The following is an 18,726-nucleotide window of genomic DNA, read 5'->3' as shown; positions in this document are numbered from 1 at the left end:
ATAGACACTCAAGAACTGAAGATGATCCTTCGAGAGCTAAAGTACAGAATTGGCATCCAGTCGGCCAAGTTACTTCGGCATCTGAAGCAGAAAGATAGGCTTCTGCATAAAGTGCAGAGGAACTGTGATATTGTGACTGCCTGCTTGCAGGCTGTGTCACAGAAGAGAAGTAAGTACTGGAATGGGGTTACTTCTTTTGCCACACGCAACTAGAATGTTAGGAAAGCTGAGCCAACAGTCTCTGTTTGTGAATATATTGAGAAGTTTTAAATGCAAGCTTATACCCTCAGAACTAAGAACAAGGAACAACTCAGCTTCCTATTTTTCAGTTAAAATGTATACTTCATGTCTAATGTTACAACCTTAGATTTATTATTCTAGATTTGAGGTAGGTAGTACTTTACTTTGACAATAATTTTATCTAATGCTGAATAATGATTAAAATTTTGTTTTATTTATTTATTTTTTGAGACAGAGTCTCACTCCGTCACCCAGGCTGGAGTGCAGTGGCGTAATCTTGGCTCACTACAACCTCTGCCTCCCAGGTTCAGGCAATTCTCCTGTCTAAGCCTCCCGAGTAGCTGGAACTATAGGCACCCACCACCAGGCCTGGCTAATTTTTGTATTTTTAGTAGAGACGAGGTTTCACCTTGTTGGTCAGGCTGGTCCGGCTGATCTTGAACTCCTGACCTCAGGTGATTCACCCTCCTTGGCCTCCCAAAGGGCTGGGATTACAGGCGTGAGCCACCACACCCAGCCAGTGATGCTGTTATAAAAATAGAAATTTGTCCAGGCGAGGCTGGTGGATCACCTGAGGTCAGGTGTTTGAGACCAGCCTGGCCAACATGGTGAAACCCCATCTGTACTAAAAATTAGCTGGGAGTGGTGGCTGGCACCTGTAGTCCCAGCTACTCAGGAGGTTGAGGCAGGAGAATCACTTGAACCCGGGAGGCAGAGGTTGCAGTGAACCGAGATCGCACCATTGCACTCCAGCCTGGGCGACCAGAGCGAAACTTCATCTCAAAAATAAATAAATAAATAAATAAAAATAAATAAATAAAACAGCATCACACAGGCATAACCTAAAAGGCATGTCCTTATTCTCTTATTCTCTGTGTTGCTACAGTAAGTGAATTAAATAGTTGATTTAAAGAAATAGATTCTTGTAACAGGACCTTAACAACTTGCTCTGAAATCTGAAGATGGCAACATATTTTAGCAAATGTAACCTATCTCTTGCATAATCATAACTAAGAGCTGTGTGGGAGCTGTGTGGTTTGTTAATCAATTAAAAATAAATTGTTAAATTGCTGATACATATTAAATACTAGGTATAAAACCTTGTGAATTAATTTTAAAATTCTCCATGCAATAGCCTTATGTTTTATTCTGCTAATATTTAACTATTTTTGTTTTGCATTCTTTATTAACATGCAGCATGGCAGAACAGTATGCTCAGGTATGGTAAATATAGGCACAATGATGTTTTCGATAAAATGCCTGTGACAGCTTTTCAGGAGATTGTGGAAGTTGCCTTTTGTTGCTCTTTCACTCTGTCACATTTTGTATGTAAACTGACACCTCCTAGAGTGCTTTTTTTTCAGAATTGCAAATTAAGATGTGTTTGCTTTCATGAAACAATTTTTGGGCTTTGATTAGTTTCTGGTAATGAAATTAATCGCTTAAATTTCATTCTTATGTTTATTATTAAAAGAAAATCCTGTATTTTCTTGCTTCTCTTCTATTATATTGCTGTTTGTTATCCCTAAAGTATTATTTATGCTGTTTATTAAAGAAGGTTTTACCTAATAGATATTAACAGATTGCTGCAGGCCGGGCATGGTGGCTCATGCCTATAATCCCAGCACTTTGGGAGGCCAAGGTGGGCAGATCACCCGAGGTTAGGAGTTCAAGACCAGCCTCGTCAACATGGTGAAACCCCATCTCTACTAAAAATATAAAAATTAGCTGGGTGTGGTGACACATCTGTAATCCCAGCTACTCAGGAGGCTGAGGCAGGAGAATCACTTGAACCCAGGAGGCGGGGGTTGCAGTGAGCCAAGATTGCGCCACTGCACTCCAGCCTAGGCAACAGAGTGAGGCTCTCAGAAAAAAAAAAAAAAAAAAAGAGTGCTGCTTGATTATCATAATAATATCACTGTCGTTCATACAAACAGGAATGCGATTGAGTAGACTGACTTTGAATAGGCTTTTCTCCAGAGTCAAGCACTTGTCTGACGTAGCTAGAGAAGGAAGAAGGGTGTGTAGGGGTCTGTGTGTGTGTGTGTGTGTGTGTGTGTGTGTGATTTGTGTGTAACTATTGAAAGTTGGCATGTATTATAAGTATTTGATAGTTTTCCATTAATTCTGATTGACTTACACATGTCAAGTTAAAAAATATTTTCCCCTTCTATTATGAGAAACCTTGGTTTTGATTCTCCTCCTTTCAACTATGTTTATATCCTACTCATTATTATTGTTTATACCAGCAGCTAAAAGCACAGAATGGTAAATGCATGGGTTTTTGATGTGTGGGAAAGTATAAGGGAGGGTGGAGCAAGTTCAGGAGACAGAGAGGAATATCAGGCTAGTCCAGGGTCACAGATTGGTGGATTCTATTGTTAGTTACTAGGGACTGATTATCATTTGGAATTTAAATTTACTTGATTTATATAAGGACTAGCATTTATGTCATTTTAGAAGAATGTGCCCACAAGCTCTCAACGTAATTCATGAATTTGTCAATGCATCCTTCCTATGTATTTTAGAGTTTGTCTCTTTAATTCCAGCCAGGGCTTTGCATTTCAGAGAATACAGGGTTGTCTGGCACCTTTCCTGAGAGTTCAATTCTCTCTTTGCTAATAAGACCCTACTCAATGGAACAGAATGTTTTTTTGGTAAGAAATAACTGCGTTAGAATTATTACTCTCATCATAGGATACTGTATTTTGATATAGACACTGTCAAAAATTTGACTACATGGTTATTTGCCCATCTTGAAATTCCAGAGGTTAGATATTTCATGACTAAATCCCTGATTCCAGTGGTTGCATGTTTTGCCTCTTTTCTCAAAGTCAACTAATTCTAAAGAATTGAGATTTTAAAAACCCTGAGATTTCACTATCACACTGAATAACATATTAACTTTCTTGTATTTAGTATGCAGAAATTCAGATAATCCCTATTTTGGCCTCCACATAGATTTGATGCTTATGATTCTTTGCATAAGTGACTTTTCTTCTTCTTCTTCCTCCTCTTCTTCTTCTTCTTCTTCTTCGTCCTCTTCTTCTTCTTCTTCCTCTTCCTCTTCCTTCTTCCTTCCTCCTTCCTCTTCTCCTTCTCCTTCTTCTCTTCCTCCTCCTCCTCTTCTTCCTCCTCCTCCCTCTCCTCCTCCTCCCTCTCCTTCTTCTTCCTTCCTTCCTTCTTCCTTTTTTTTTTTTTTTTTTTTTTGAGACAGAGTCTCTGTCGCCCAGGCCCAGGAGTGCAGTGCTGCAGTCTTGGCTCATTGCAGCCTCTGCTTCCCGGGTTCAAGCGATCTTTTTACCTCATCCTCCCGAGTAGCTGGGACTTAGATGGGTGCCACCATGCCCGGCTAATTTTTGTACTTTTTTGTAGAGACACAGTTTCACCATGTTACCCAGGCTGGTCTTGACCTCCTGGGCTCAAGCAATCTGCCCTCTATGGCCTCCCAAAATGCTGGGATTACAGGTGTGAGCCACCTCACCTGACAGATTTTTCTCCTTCTATAACATGCTATAGAATAAAAACTATTTTATTGTTTTATTAAACTGGGTTATTTCTTGTTAATACACAAAAGGTAATATAGTAATTTTGAAATGAGTCAAAAATAAATATAAATTAATGAACCAAAATGGCTAGATCATTTTTATTTCTAACACAAATGACCTAGCTACTTACATTTTATGGTTTCCTACACCAAGCCTTATAGTAGTATCTCCTTGTTTTAAAACTGGGCTGGGAATAAGAAAAACAAGATCAATATTGTATTATAGAAGAGCATACTTTTTTTCCCCTATATTTAACCATTTATCTAAGGATAACCATGGTATAACCAATTTAATACTGAAAATTGATAATAAGAGTAGCAGCAGCTGTTACCATTCATTGAGTACATGCTTCATGCCAAATTTGCTTTTATTTCTCATAGCAACTCCAAAATTGTATGTAGCTTTAGGCATATTTTATTAGGAAACTGATTCAGACAGGTTAAGTAATTTGGCAAGCGTCACACAGTTGGTGAGTATTTGAGATAGGATCTGAAGATGGGTATCTCAAAAGTCCACACTTTCCATTATAAACTGTGACATAAGAGGGTTCTACTTTTTCTTAGGAATTAGATAGATAACTGTAATGTTATTGGAATACAACTGAGCAAGAAGAAATTTATAACATGAGTTATAAATACAGAGTTTCTGGTTTATTAGAATGTGTGGCTTCAGCATAGTTTGCATATGAAATCAGTACTTTATCTTTCTTGGGCCAAATGGATTATTGAACAAATGTAGGTTGGTGTGCAGGGAAATACACCTAAAAGCTTCAAGGCACAATTAGAAGAATAAAAAGAGCATTTGATCAGGAGGTTGATTCTGATGTTAGGATTTTTAAGTGGTTTGCTTAACCTGTTTTTCCTGAAAGCAGAAGGAAGGTCATATTAATTATTAGCATTGTATAGTTTTGCTATTTCCTGCATTGGTATAGTAAATGTTTAAGTTATGCTGGTTGAATTTGTGAAATAGTTTTACAGATCAAGTGATAAAATCTAGCTGTCACTTGAAAACTGAAAAAAAAAAAATGAGCAAAATGTGAATATATACAGAAATATTATCTTAGCTTTGCTGATCAATATAGAAATTTTAAGCTGGGTGCGGTGGCTCACGCTTGTAATCCCAGCACTTTGGGAGGCCGAGGCGGGTGGATCACGAGGTCAGGAGATCGAGACCATGGTGAAACCCCGTCTCTACTAAAAAAATACAAAAAATTAGCTGGGTGTGGTGGCGGGCGCCTGTAGTCCCAGCTACTCAGAGAGGCTGAGGCAGGAGAATGGCGTGAACCCGGGAGGCGGAGCTTGCAGTGAGCCGAGATTGCGCCACTGCACTCCAGCCTGGGCGACAGAGCGAGACTCTGTCTCAAAAAAAAAAAAAAAAGAAATTTTAGACAGCTTACAGCCTAATTTCATTAATATGTCCACTCTTGCATCCTGATAATAATATGATTAAATCTTACTACGATAAATGCCTAAAATGCCTGGTAGAGACTGATGGTTTGTGAAATAGGTGAATAATCTTTTTCTCTTCATAATGAGTGTCTTCTCTTCATTAATACCTTGTCCTCTGTGGCAGGAAAAAGAATTTGTGTGGTCCTGAGTTTGGTGGCACTAAAACTCAACATTTTCCACTAAAAGACAATTCTCTTTGTAAAATTATAAAAATAACCCACCCAACTGGCATTTTCACTCCTGGATTTCTACCCGAGAGAATTGAAGACATATGTCCCCACAGAAACTTGTACAAAAATGTTCATAGCAGCATTGTTCATAATAGCCAAAAAGTAGAAACAATTCAAATGTCTATCAATAGATGAATGGATATATCAAATGTGATTATTATTCATATAATTGAATATTATTCAGCCATAAAAGAATGAAGTATTGACTCATGTTACATCATGGATAAACTTTGAAAACATTATTCTAAGTGAAAGAAGCCAGACACAAAAATTACCGTATTGTATAATTCCATTTGGCAAATATGTAGAGACAAAAAGTAGATTAGTGGTTGCTAGAGGCTGGGGGTAGGGGAATGGGCAATGACTACTAATGGTATGGGCTTCTTATTGGTGTGGTGAAAATGTTCTGGAATTAGATAGTGGTGATGGTTGTACAATTTCATGGCATGTGAATTATATAAAATATGATAAAGTGTTAAAAATGTAATATACCCATGGAAACTTTGGAAAATACAGAAATGTAAAAGGAAGAGAAAAAATTATTTTTTAAAGGCAGTCCCTTAGAATATTCAAGTGGTGTTTTTTTTGTTGTTGTTGTTGTTATTTTTTATTTTATTTTTTTTTTTGAGACAGGGTCTTGCTGTGTCACCCAGGCTGGAATGCAGTGGTGTGATCACAGTTCATTGCAACCTATGCCTCCTGGGCTTAAGTGATTCTCCCACAGCCTCCCGAGTAGTTGGGACTGCAGGTGTGTGCCACCACACCTGGCTAATTTGTGTGTGTGTGTGTTTGTGTGTGTGTGTGTATATAGATAGATAGATAGATAATATATATTTTTTTATATTTTTATTTTTTTGTAGAGATGGAGGCATGGAGTGGGTGGTGGGGGAAGGTCTTGCTATGCTACTCAGGCTGGTCTCAAACTCCTGAGCTCAAGTGATCCTCCTGCCTCGGCCTCCCAAAGTGCTGGGATTACAAGGCATAAGCTAACGTACTTGGCCTGTAGGAAGGTTTTAAATTATCCATCCAGCTTTTAAAATAACTACAGGATTATTTGTATCTTCTATTTCTTCTTATGTCATCCCTAGTGTATTATACAGAATTTGCCATAACTTTTCACATTTGCAGGCATAAAATTATTAAGAATATGTTGGGTGTTCCTTTAGTTTTTCAAGATGTTAAAACAATTTCACTGATTTTAAACAGGAATTCACTTACTACTTAAAATATCTTTTGTTATAGAATGTATCATAAACAAGAGAATGTAATACATATATGTATTTTTTAAAGAATAGGTAAACAAACGTGTATACATGTGGATATTCACCTGTCAAGCTTGAGTAACAAGTATCACTGGCATGTTAAAAGCTCCCTGTGTGCTCCTTCCTGGTTGAAATCTCTCTGCTCCACATTTGTGTTAACCATTACCTTGCTTTTCTTCATACTTTCTCCACTTCCTGTATAGGTTCCTAAGCAATATATGGTTCTGAAAAACAGAGTAGCAAGCCCAAGCCTTGTTATGTGGGGAAAGGGTAATGTTGCTATCTTAGATAAAACCTTTCAGAAGATAAACTGTACTGTCTCTGGGTCCCAACCTGGTTTTAGGTTCCCTTCTGGGGAAGTCAAAGGGCAAGGTTATAAATGAGCCCTGTGACTTCTGCCAGGCTATGCTTTAGGCTAGTTGTTATTATTTATTTATTTATTTATTTATTTATTTATTTATTTATTTATTTATTTTTGAGATAGAATCTTGCTGTGTTGCCCAGGCTGGAGTGCAGTGGTGCGATCTTGGCTCACTGCAACCTCTGTCTCCCGAGTTCAAGCGATTTTCTTGCTTCAGCCTCCCCCAAGTAGCAGGGATTACAGGTGTGTGCCACCACACCCAGCTAATTTTTTTATTTTTATTTTTAGTAGAGATGGGGTTTCACCAGGTTGGCCAGGCTGGTCTTAAACCCATGACCTCAAATGATGCGCCTGCCTTGGCCTCCCAAAGTGCTGGGATTACAGGCATGAACTACTATGCCCAGCCCAGGCTAGTTATTGAATAATCAACTAGGTTGGGGGAGAGGCTTGCTTTTTATTTTTGATTCAAAGCTCAGCAAGGCCTTTCCATGCTCTCCCCTCCATGCCCACAGAAGTATTGTGCTTTGGCCTACTTCTAGGAGCAGGAGCAAGGCCATGGTGACCTTTGAATAAAAAATAAAGAGCAAGCTCGCTGGGTGTGGGGTCTCACCCCTGTAATCCTATCACTTTGGGAGGCTGAAGCAGGAGGATCGCTTGAGCTTGCGAGTGGGAGACCAGCCTAGGCAACATAGTAAGACCTCATCACTAAAAAAAATAAACAAAAACTCGCTGGGCGTTGTGGCATGCATCTGTAGTCCCAGGTACTCGGGAGACTGAGGCATGGTAATCACATAAGCCTGGGAAGCAGAGGTTGCAGTGAGCCGAGATTGTGCCACTACACTCCCACCTGGGTGACAGAGTGAGACCCTGACTCAAAAAATAAAAAATAAAAATAAGCAGGGCGCAATGGCTCATGCCTGTAATCCCAGCACTTTGGGAGGCTGAGGCAGGAGGATCATGAAATCAGGAGTTCAAGGCCATCCTGCTGCCAACATGGTGAAACCCCACCTCTACCAAAAATACAAAGAAAAAAAAAAAAAAATTAGCTGGGCCTGGTGTCATGCACCTGTAATCCCAGCTACTCTGGAGGCTGAGGTAGGAGAATTGCTTAAAACCTGGGAGGCGGAGGTTGCAGTGAGCCAAGACTGCACCACTACACTCCAGCCTGGGCAACAGAGCAAGACTCCATCTCTAAAAAACAAAAACACAAACAAAAACCACAAGTACAGATGAAAATATGGACGAGTTCTCCTGGGCATTCTGTCCTTCAGTTAGAAAGATGGTCCGGCAGCAGGAAGCCTCTTGTGTTGACTTCCCTCACACGACTGTTGATTGAGCCACGCTGCTTCACTCCCTACTGACTGGGCTCCATCTGCATGCACTGCCATCCTGGGAGCCTCATTGTGGAGGCTTTCTTTGTCTCTCTTCTGTGTTGGATCTCTTGTATCCTGGATCTTCTATTTCTTTCTTGATTATTCTTTTTATTTTGTTTCCCATATCCCCTTGAGAGAGAGTGCTTGTGAAGTAAGTTTTTGGTAACTGTGCGCGGGTGAAAATGTCAAATGTCTTGATTCTAAATATATGCGCTTTGATCGACTATTCTATACTTGCTCTATTGCCTTCTCACTTGTCTTGTTGCTCTTGAGAAGGCTGAATGAAGCCTTTCTGATGCCTGACGCTTTATCCTGGACTATTTTTTTTTTCCCCTTTAAAAGCTTGTGGACTGTTCTCCTTGTTCTTGGTGTTCCTGAAATATAACAATCATGTTGCTTGGAGTGGGTCTGTTTTCACTCAGGTCATTGTCACTGGGCCTAGACAGGCTCTTTCAATCAGGCAACTTTTGTCATTCAATTCTGGAAATATTCTCTGAATTATTTCTTTGTTGTTTTTTCTCCCTCCTTTTTCTTTTTTTCTTTTTCATCTTTCTGGGGTTCTATTGTTTGGCTGTTGGAACTTACAGACAAGTTCTATAATGTTCTTTCTTTTATTTTTTTGAGACAGGGTCTCGTCTGTTGCCCATGTTGGAGTGCAGTGGTGCAATCATGGCTCACTGCAGCCTTGACCTCCTGCGGCTCAGGTGATCCTCCCACATCAGCTTCCTGAGTAGCTGGGACCACAGGTGCACACTACCACACCTGGCTAATTTTTGTATTTTTTGTAGCGATGGGGTTTCAACCACGTTGCCCAGGCTGGTCTCAAACTCCTGTGCTCAATGAAGTGATCCCCCTATCTCGGTCCCCCTAAGTGCCAGGATTACAGATGTGAGCCACTGCACCTGGCTGTAACGTTTTGTCTCTTTCTCTCTTTCCAACTCCTTGTTCTTTTGATTTATTTTCTTGGAGATTACCTCAACTTTATTTTCCAGTCCTGTTATTGAGAAATCTTTTTGGGTTGCTATTTGAATGTTTCTTTTTTTATTTTATTATTGTTATACTTTAAGTTTTAGGGTACATGTGCACAATGTGAAGGTTTGTTACATATGTATACATGTGCCATGTTGGTGTGCTGCAACCATTAATTCGTCACTTAGCATTAGGTATATCTCCTAATGCTATCCCTCCCCTCTCCCCCCACCCCACAACAGTCCCCAGAGTGTGATGTTCCCCTTCCTGTGTCCATGTGTTCTCATTGTTCAATTCCCACCTATGAGTGAGAACATGAATGTTTCTTTTATATGGTATCCTGTTCTTGTTTCATAGATGCAATGTATTTTCTTATTGCTCTAAGGATATTATGATAGAGACTAAAACAGACAAAAGAAAACAATTTGGAAGAGATAAGATTATACAGGGAGGAAAGAAACTTTCAAAACTGTATTATATTTAGAAGCTTTCCTTAGATGTCTGGTATTCCTTGGCTGTCTGCTCATAAGTAAGTATGGGAGTCTAAATGCTGACTTGAACTCTGGGCTGCCTGGCAGGACTTATTGATTTTGAGCTTCATTGAAGTGTCATCTGGACAGGCCCTTTGTTGTGGAACCCCTCAGGTCAGTATCTTCAAGTCTTTCTTCTGGGCTGGTCAGATTCTTCAAGGAAGAGTCTTCTGATCTCCTGCTCGAAGGGTAAAGGTCTGGCTGCTGGTATTTGGGGAGCCGAGTGGGGTGAAGAGAGCTGGGAGTCTCTGCATTCAGTATGCATATGACCACTGAGTCCCTGTTTTAGGTAAGGTACTCACCCTCAGCTGGTTGTCCAAGGACTCTGTTATCACTCTCTTCAAAAATAAGACTCTTAAACTTTTGCAGGGGTGGGAAAGTGGTAATTGCCCAACCTTATGAAGAGAGGAACGAGGGATCCAACTACTTCTCAACAGCCTTCTCCCCATATTTCTTGTCAAGCCTCTTGGGGAACTGGTTGCCAATCCCCAAGTCTCTTGTGGACTATGTGGTATCACATAAGTTGGATTTCAGCTTTCCTGTTAGTTTGGGATTTGGCTTTCTAGGATCCTCTGTCAATTTATGTTTGTTTGCTTTTCCAGTTTCAAAACATTGCTGTTCTCCATGCTCCTTTTTTTTTTTTTTTTTGTCCTTCACTCTGGTCCTTGTGGGTTATGATTTAAAAATTATCTTTACAATATTTTTAGTGTGGTTTTGGTGGGGACCAAAATTAGATGCGTTTTTTTTTCAATCTTCCGCCTTACCCAGATGTGCTTTTTCCTTTTTCATAAACTCATTTCTTTTGAGAGACAAAAATAAGTTATCATTTAGATTAGGGTAGATTTGTCTTAAATTTGGAATTTGCCTTTAAAATTGTGAATTTAATTACAAATTTGTTAATATTGATAACCGTTTTAGGTATGTTTTTGATATATAATTAGCAGCCTGGTCTACCCTGAAATAACTTAGAATATGACTAGATGAAAGAAACTGATTGAGCTTGCATACAGCATATTTTAGCAACAGTTTCTCCTCATTTTCTTTAAGCTCTTTAGCATCTTAAAGTTAAGGGTTTTTTTTTTTTTTTTTTCATTTTGGCATAATTTACTTGTGTTTCTTATGACCTCATTATAAAGGGGTTGATTTGTAGGAAAAAAATATGAATCTTAGTCATGGTAATTGAGAGCTACTAGAAATTTTTAAAAAATGATCTCCATTTACCCACAACCTTTGGTTGAGCAAAGGGAAACTTGGAAAAGTTGAACTTTGCAGAAACTCACTCAGCTGGTTAGTGACTCAGGAGTTTTTTGTGTTTTCTCTTGTCAGTTATGGCAAGAGAAAACTATATGTACAGCCAGCAGGGGGAGCTCCTTCCCTTAAGCTTACGTGAGAGAAGTGTTATACTATTGATGTTCTGTGTATTGCCACAAGGGTAAGGCAGCCTTTAAGACTAAAAATGATACAACCTAAGATACACACCATATGAAAGAAATAAAGGGAACCTTTTTTGGAACTACCATATATATGTATTGTGACCATTTTTGTGTTTAGTTATATTATGAGAGAATACTTCTAGAAGTGGGGATATTTTGTCATTTATAGTTTAAAAAGAGGCATTTACATTAAACCATTTTTTATAGACTATATCTTTCAGAAGCATTATTCATTTAACAGATATTCTGTGTTTACTATTTCCCACACACGATTGTAGGTGCTGGGAATACGGTAACAAGCAACATATCAAGATTAAGACCTCACGATTTGAAGTTCTTTTATACGAAGTGTAAATACAAGCCTAGAAGAAATACTTTTTCCCCCAAAATAATCGACTTTTTAATTTGGTAGGACAATCAACTGCATTTATCCTATGTTAAATCTTTAATAAACAGCAAAACTAAGATGATAATGTGACTTACACTGAATGCTTACTTTTAGGAATTTCACATAAATCTTCAAATATTGTTCTCCTCTGCAAAAAAAAAAAAAAAAAAAAAAAAAAAAAAAAAGACTATTCCAGTGTTCTTAAGCTTTGCTGCATATTGGAATCACTTGAAAAATTTACAAAGGCTATTAATGCCTGGCTCCCCAGCCCAGACATTCTGCTTTAACTGGCATGGAGTGTGATCTGAACATTGTGATTTTTAAGCTCCCTGGGCTATTCTAATGTGCAGAAAAGTTTGGGAACTATTGGACTGTTTCCTAATAGTGACAGCTTCCTGAAGACAAGCTCCTTTGAATCCCTGTTCTTCCTGTTCTGTCACCTTGCACAGCATATTTGACCTAGCAGTGATCAATAAACATCCAGTGCTTGGTTTCCTACTAACTCTGCTTAGAGTTTATAGTCATCAGCATAATGACTCACTTGTGTACATATTTAACTTATTTATTCCACTCTTTGTTATTTTCACCTTGCAAAACCCCGAGCCTGATTAAACTCAAGTCTCTGCACATTCTGTCTCTGCACCTACCTAGCTGACTGCAGCTGCAGAAACACATATCATGGGGATGACTCTCTTTAAATATGTGACCACCAGCCTCACAGACACCCTTGGTGCCACCAGCAATCCTATGATATTTCTTTAGTCTGTTCATACTTTCTCTCTCTCCCTTTTTACATCCTATTTTCTCCCCTCGCTCTCAGCTGGCGATTTTTGCTGTGTATTTTAACAGAGAAAACGTAAGCAATCAAAAGCGAATGTCCTCATACTCCCACCTGTATAGGTGGCATTCCTCTGAACCTCGAGATGAACTATTCAGCTCTTCTGGGGTACCCTGGATCCATCTTGTCTTCCCTACTCAAGGAATCACCCTTCTTCTTGTCTCTCTTCCTTCATCAGGTTTTCCATCTCTGCTGGATTATTTCAACCAGTATAGAAGCATGTCATTTTATCCTTAATCTGAAACCAAACATTAAAGTCATCTCTACACCTCTATTCAGCCATCATTCTGGTTTTCTGTGCCTCTGCTTTTTCGTCTGTAAAATGGACAATAATATTGGCCCTACTTATCTCTTAGAAGTGTTTTGAAGACAGAATTGAAAGTACTTTGAAATGTTAAATGTGTACATGTATATATGTGATTGTCTATAAATTCAAAAGTTCTGTGTTGAGTACCTGCTGGGTGCTAACGTGCAAAGAAGAAGAAAAATATACAGTATCCTCAGTGAGCTTTCAGAAGAATAAAGTCAGAGAAGCAAATAAAAAACTACAGTATAATAGTTCTAATGGAGGCTGTGGTATATTGAAATAGATTTTTCGACAGCTCCCATTTTTACACATCGTGTATTGACATTTTGAAGTATTCTGAATCCATCTTTCCAATATGATCAGCTAATGAATAGTGGTTTTAACTGTACCAGGTTTCAGCTTGACATTCCAATGAGTCTTACACTATTTCAGGATAGAATTATGTATTTTTATGAAATTGGAGGAAACTGCTTAGGAGAGGGTGTTGCTGACATAGGAGAATTTCAGGCAAGTCAAGGCTGATTTGATATTCTCAAGACAAGGACTTGTTTGAGTGGTATTAGACTACCTGAAAGACCTCCTATTGTAAAATTTAAAACTTTGACATTTGCTCAATTATGCAAGAGAGTTATTCTGGGGATGAGTGGTAGAAAGATGGAATGGAGCTCAGAGTGTTCTCTGTGTGTACAGATCCTCTTCTCTTCTTGGTCCTCTTTCCTTGGGACCACTTATTCAGGGTACAGACTGTTCCTCAGCATCTGCCAGGCTGGTCTGGCTTCAGGCATCTTTCTTTTTTTTTTTTTTTTTTTTTTTTTTTGAGACGGAGTCTTGCTCTGTCGCCCAGGCTAGAGTACAGTGGCGCGATCTTGGCTCACTGCAAGCTCCGCCTCCCTGGTTCACACCATTCTCCTGGCTCAGCCTCCCGAGTAGCTGGGACTACAGGCACCCGCCACCATGCCCGGCTAATTTTTTGTATTTTTTAGTAGAGACGGGGTTTCACCATGTTAGCCAGGATGGTCTCGATCTCCTGACCTCGTGATCTGCCTGCCTCGGCCTCCCAAAGTGCTGGGATCAGGCACCTTTTTTAAGAGCAGGAATGGAGAAAGGGGAGAGAAGCCTGGGCTTCTGACGATGTGCCTCTGGAGAGCTGATGGGATGGGAGGGGGGCACATTAGTTGAGAACATGGACTGGAGCCATGTCCCATGGGCTCAGATCCCAGTTTTGCCACTACTAGTTCTACAGTCTCAGGCAAGTTCCCTGACCCCTCTGTGTTTCAGTTTTCTCATCAGTAAAATGGGAATGATGGTAATTTCACTTCATAGGATGGTTATGTGAATTAAGTGAGTTAAAGTATGTAAAATGTTTAGAACACTGTCTGGCTGTAGTATTTACTACTATTGCAATAATTCCCACTGTGGGAGGTTTAGAGGTTGCCTTTGCCATCAGCATTTGCATCCTAGCCTGTGTAAGGCAATTATGAAGGTTGCTGGGCTTCTCACTTATAAAAAAATTGATGAGATGGGTTATTTGAGGAGCAGGTGTTGAATAATCACAGTTAGGGATTATATAATTTTTTAACTCTTTGGGAAAGGATTGCTTCCTCTTCTCCAATAACATGCAAGAAGAGTGCTCTTCCTCTATGTGTTTCCATTGAGAATGTGATACGTAAATGTGTCTTGGGGATACATGTTATATCTGATGGTCAGCCTTGTGTGTACAAAGGGCAATAGGAGCAAAGGTGGGAACCACCCAAATCTGCAAAGCACTAGGGAACATGGGGAAGTGCAATAGAAAAGGCTGATAGAGGCCGGGCGCAGTGGCTCATGCCTGTAATCCCAGCACTTTGGGAGGCCAAGGTGGGCAAATCACGAGGTCAGGAGTTTCAGACCAGCCTGGCCAACATGGTGAAACCCCGTCTCTACTAAAAATACAAAAAATTAGCTGGGCGTAGTGGCAGGTGCCTGTAATCTCAGCTACTCAGGAGGCTGAGGCAGGAGAATCTCTTGAACCCCAGAGGTGGAGGCTGCAGTGAGCTGAGATCGTGTCATTGCACTCCAGCCTGGGCTACAGAGTGAGACTCCGTCTCAAAAACAAAACAAAACAAAAGGCTGATAGAAATGTGCCCTGTGGGCAGGGGTAGGAGGGGTGGCAGACATTCCAGGCAGAGATAAGGGCACAGAGGCTGAGGGAGCATCAGGTATTTGGGATACTCTTGGTAGTCAACAATTGCTAGATACAAAACTAGAGGCTGGAGGGAAGTGGCAGAAGTCGAGACTGGAGTTTAGATTGTGTGTCCTGTAGCAATATCCCCGTGAGCACAAGAGTGACGCGACTGGATTTTCATGTTTCAGAGGTCATTTTGACAGCCGTGAGGACAGGCTGGATAAGGTGAGTGGAGTGAGGAGTATTGGGAGAGGCGAAAGGAATCAGCCCTTAGAGTCGATGGGCCCTGGGAAGGGGTTCCTGGAAGTGGAGGAAAGGCAATGAGATATTTAGGAGGGAGATTCAGTGGGACTGGAGAGTGTGATATGGGAAGAGGAGGAATCTGGGTGGATGCGAGGGCTTGAGTAAGATGTGGGAGGCTGCAGCAGAGATCCCTCGGGTACCACATGTAGACTGCGAGGGAAGGGAGTGACCTGTTAGAGAGGGAAGAACCCTGGGAGAGAGAAGAGCCAACAAGGAGAGCAGCGTGGAAGATGCTGTGGGAGGCTAGAGGCAGGGTCTCAGGGAGATGCAGGGTTAGCTTCCACAGAACAGCTGTCAACAACATGTGTACATATAGTTAAATAGAGAGGTCAAGTAAGAAAAGGTTGTGAAAGAGCATTGGAGTTTTCCCTTTTAAAAATGATGTTTCATTTAAGAGGAGTTTCTGTTTCATGCAATGGTGGGGATAGAAGCCACATTACACTAGGTTTCTCGGCAAGGATGTTATAGTCATTCCGGAATTTTCTGGAGGTGAGACGGATGAGAACTAGGCTTGTTCTGTGCTCCTCGTACAGAGCTGCTTCTGTCCCTCTCCGTTTGTTAGAATTGATGAATTTTTCCTCCTCTGAACCTCACCATTCCCTATACTTACGTCTATTAGAGCGTTAATTACATTTCATATTTGTTTCTTTATACATCTGTCTTCTCTCTCCCTGCCCATTAGACATAGATTTTCTGGAGGAGGGGCCGTATCATTCATCTTCTTTTTCTCAGCATCTGTTACACAGCTTCATTACAGTAGGACTCATTGAATGTGTGTGAGATGAATGGATAGATGGGTGGGTGGATAAGTTAAGAGGTTGGATCAAAGTTACTGTGTGTGTGTGTGCATGTGTGTGCACACGTGAAGCAGGTGATTTGGCTATGAAAGCAAGAGAGGCAGGCGGGGTAGGCTCAGCACTTATGAACAACAGTACATATTTATAACCATCACTTTGACAAATAGGAAAGGGACTGCTTGGGAAGGGGCACCAACAGGGTTCTATTGAGATAGGAGCTTCTTAGTTCATAAACATGGAGGAATTTTATGGAATTGTAACATCTTAGGATTTTGGAGATAGAGGGAGCTGTAGGGTTAATCTAGTGCCACCTCCTGTTGAACACAGGGCACTAGTGTATGTGGGCTGCCTTCCTAGCTAGATTAAAAGCATTTTGAGAGTATAGCAATTATCCAGTAAACATTTATTAATTGACAGTGTTAATACAATCTTTACATGAGGAGGGAATAGAGAAAATTAGGTTTCTCATTCTAGTTAGAAAGACTGAAAAATAGTTCAAAAACCTATGTATCAGGCAGCAGGAGAATAGCAAAGACAGGTAAATTCAGATGTGTTCTGAGGACCTCCTTAACAGCATTGTGAAATTTTATTTACCCATCCTTAAATGTGCATCTAGCCTTAACCCTCCCCAAACTGCAGGAGGTTTTCTCCTACCTGCTTTTTGGCGTTTTTGCCGTGAATTTTTACTTTCAGTGGATTATATGCTATGAGCAATAATGAAACATCATTTTTTTTTCTGGTACTGGCACGAACAAGTACTTGTTTGTAATGGACTCTGTATAGAAATATTTTGACATCGTGTGTTGGAAAATAATTGTTGCTAATGAATGCACGTCCTATCCCACGTCTAGCCCATTAGAGCTCCTTTTTGGTTCTGTCCAGTATTGCCTCCCCGACACCATTTGCAGAAAGGGATGTGCCAGGACATGGTCATTAAGGAAGCATTAAAGCTTGCCATTTGGCCTGTGATCTTTCCCAAAAAGCTTTGGTCATGTATGAATGTTGCTGTCGCTGGGCACCTTGTTTTGTTTTTGGCATATCTGGGCCCTCCAGCTCCGGGTGGAGATGAAAAGAGTCTCCCACATTTTGCTGCTGTTACCTGAGATGGCCAGCAGATGGCAGGCTGGCTCCTTTCCCTGATCCAGTACCTGGGACTCTTCTTCCTGACCTGTTTGTCTCTGATCCTCACCAATTTTCATTTTTTCTTTCTTTCTTTTTTTTTTTTTAATTATTATACTTTAAGTTCTAGGGTACATGTGCACAACATACAGCTTTGTTACATATGTATACATGTGCCATGTTGGTGTGCTGCAACCATTAACTCTTCATTTACATTAGGTATATCTCCTAATGCTATCCCTCCCCCCTCCCCCCACCCCATGACAGGCCCCGGTGTGTGATGTTTCCCATCCTGTGTCCAAGTGTTCTCATTGTTCAGTTCCCACCTGTGATTGAGAACATGCAGTGTTTGGTTTTTTGTCCTTGTGATAGTTTGCTGAGAATGATGGTTTCCAGCTTCATCCATGTCCCTGCAAAGGACATGAACTCATCCTTTTTATGGCTGCATAGTATTCCATGGTGTGTATGTGCCACATTTTCTTAATCCAGTCTGTTATTGATGTACATTTGGGTTGGTTCCAAGTCTTTGCTATTGTGAATAGTGCTGCAGTAAACATACATGTGCATGTGTCTTTATAGCAGCATGTTTTATAATCCTTTGGGTATATACCCAGTAATGGGATGGCTGGGTCAAATGGTATTTCTAGTTCTAGATCCTTGAGGAATTGCCACACTGTCTTCCACAATGGTTGAACTAGTTTACAGTCCCACCAACAGTGTAAAAGTGTTTCTATTTCTCCACATCCTCTCCAGCACCTGTTGTTTCCTGACTTTTTAATGATCGCCATTTTAACTGGTGTGAGATGGTATCTCATTGTGGTTTTGATTTGCATTTCTCTGATGGCCAGTGATGATGAGCATTTTTTCATGTGTCTGTTGGCTGCATAAATGTCTTCTTTTGAGAAGTGTCTGTTCATATCCTTTGCCTACTTTTTGATGGGGTTGTTTGATTTTTTTCTTATAAATTTGTTTAAGTTCTTTGTAGATTCTGGATATTAGTCCTTTGTCAGATGGGTAGATTGCAAAAATTTTCTCCCATTCTGTAGGTAGCCTGTTCACTCTGATGGTAGTTTCTTTTGCTGTGCAGAAGCTCTTTAGTTTAATTAGATCCCATTTGTCAATTTTGGCTTTTGTTGCCATTGCTTTTGGTGTTTTAGACACGAAGTCCTTGCCCATGCCTATGTCCTGAATGGTATTGCCTAGGTTTTCTTCTAGGAGTTTTATGGTTTTAGGTCTAACATTTAAGTCTTTAATCCATCTTGATTTAATTTTTCTATAAGGTGTAAGGAAGGGATCCAGTTTCAGCTTTCTACATATGGCTAGCCAGTTTTCCCAGCACCATTTATTAAATAGGGAATCCTTTCCCCATTTCTTGTTTTTGTCAGATTTGTCAAAGATCAGATGGTTGTAGATGTG

General features: G+C 40.2%; 1 protein-coding gene across 6 annotated transcripts in view; it reads left to right on the top strand.

Moving 5' to 3' along the window:
- The window catches only part of TBC1D30 (TBC1 domain family member 30), a 183,823-nt gene that overhangs the window by 80,934 nt on the left and 84,163 nt on the right, over positions 1–18,726 (top strand). For 5 of the 6 annotated variants that reach the window (XM_063621245.1, XM_063621246.1, XM_055249645.2 and 2 more), the window contains exon 2: positions 5–169. In XM_063621245.1, coding sequence (XP_063477315.1) covers positions 5–169 — 165 coding nt within the window. Of the gene's footprint in view, positions 1–4; positions 170–1,443; positions 1,460–18,726 lie in introns of those variants that run through there. The other variant, XM_063621248.1, reaches the window with a different exon arrangement.

The sequence above is a fragment of the Symphalangus syndactylus genome, chromosome 17, assembly GCF_028878055.3.
Source record: "Symphalangus syndactylus isolate Jambi chromosome 17, NHGRI_mSymSyn1-v2.1_pri, whole genome shotgun sequence".
Classification (NCBI taxonomy): Eukaryota; Metazoa; Chordata; class Mammalia; order Primates; family Hylobatidae; genus Symphalangus; species Symphalangus syndactylus.
Note: the sequence above shows the minus strand (reverse complement) of the source record. Positions and strands in the feature narration are given on the sequence as shown.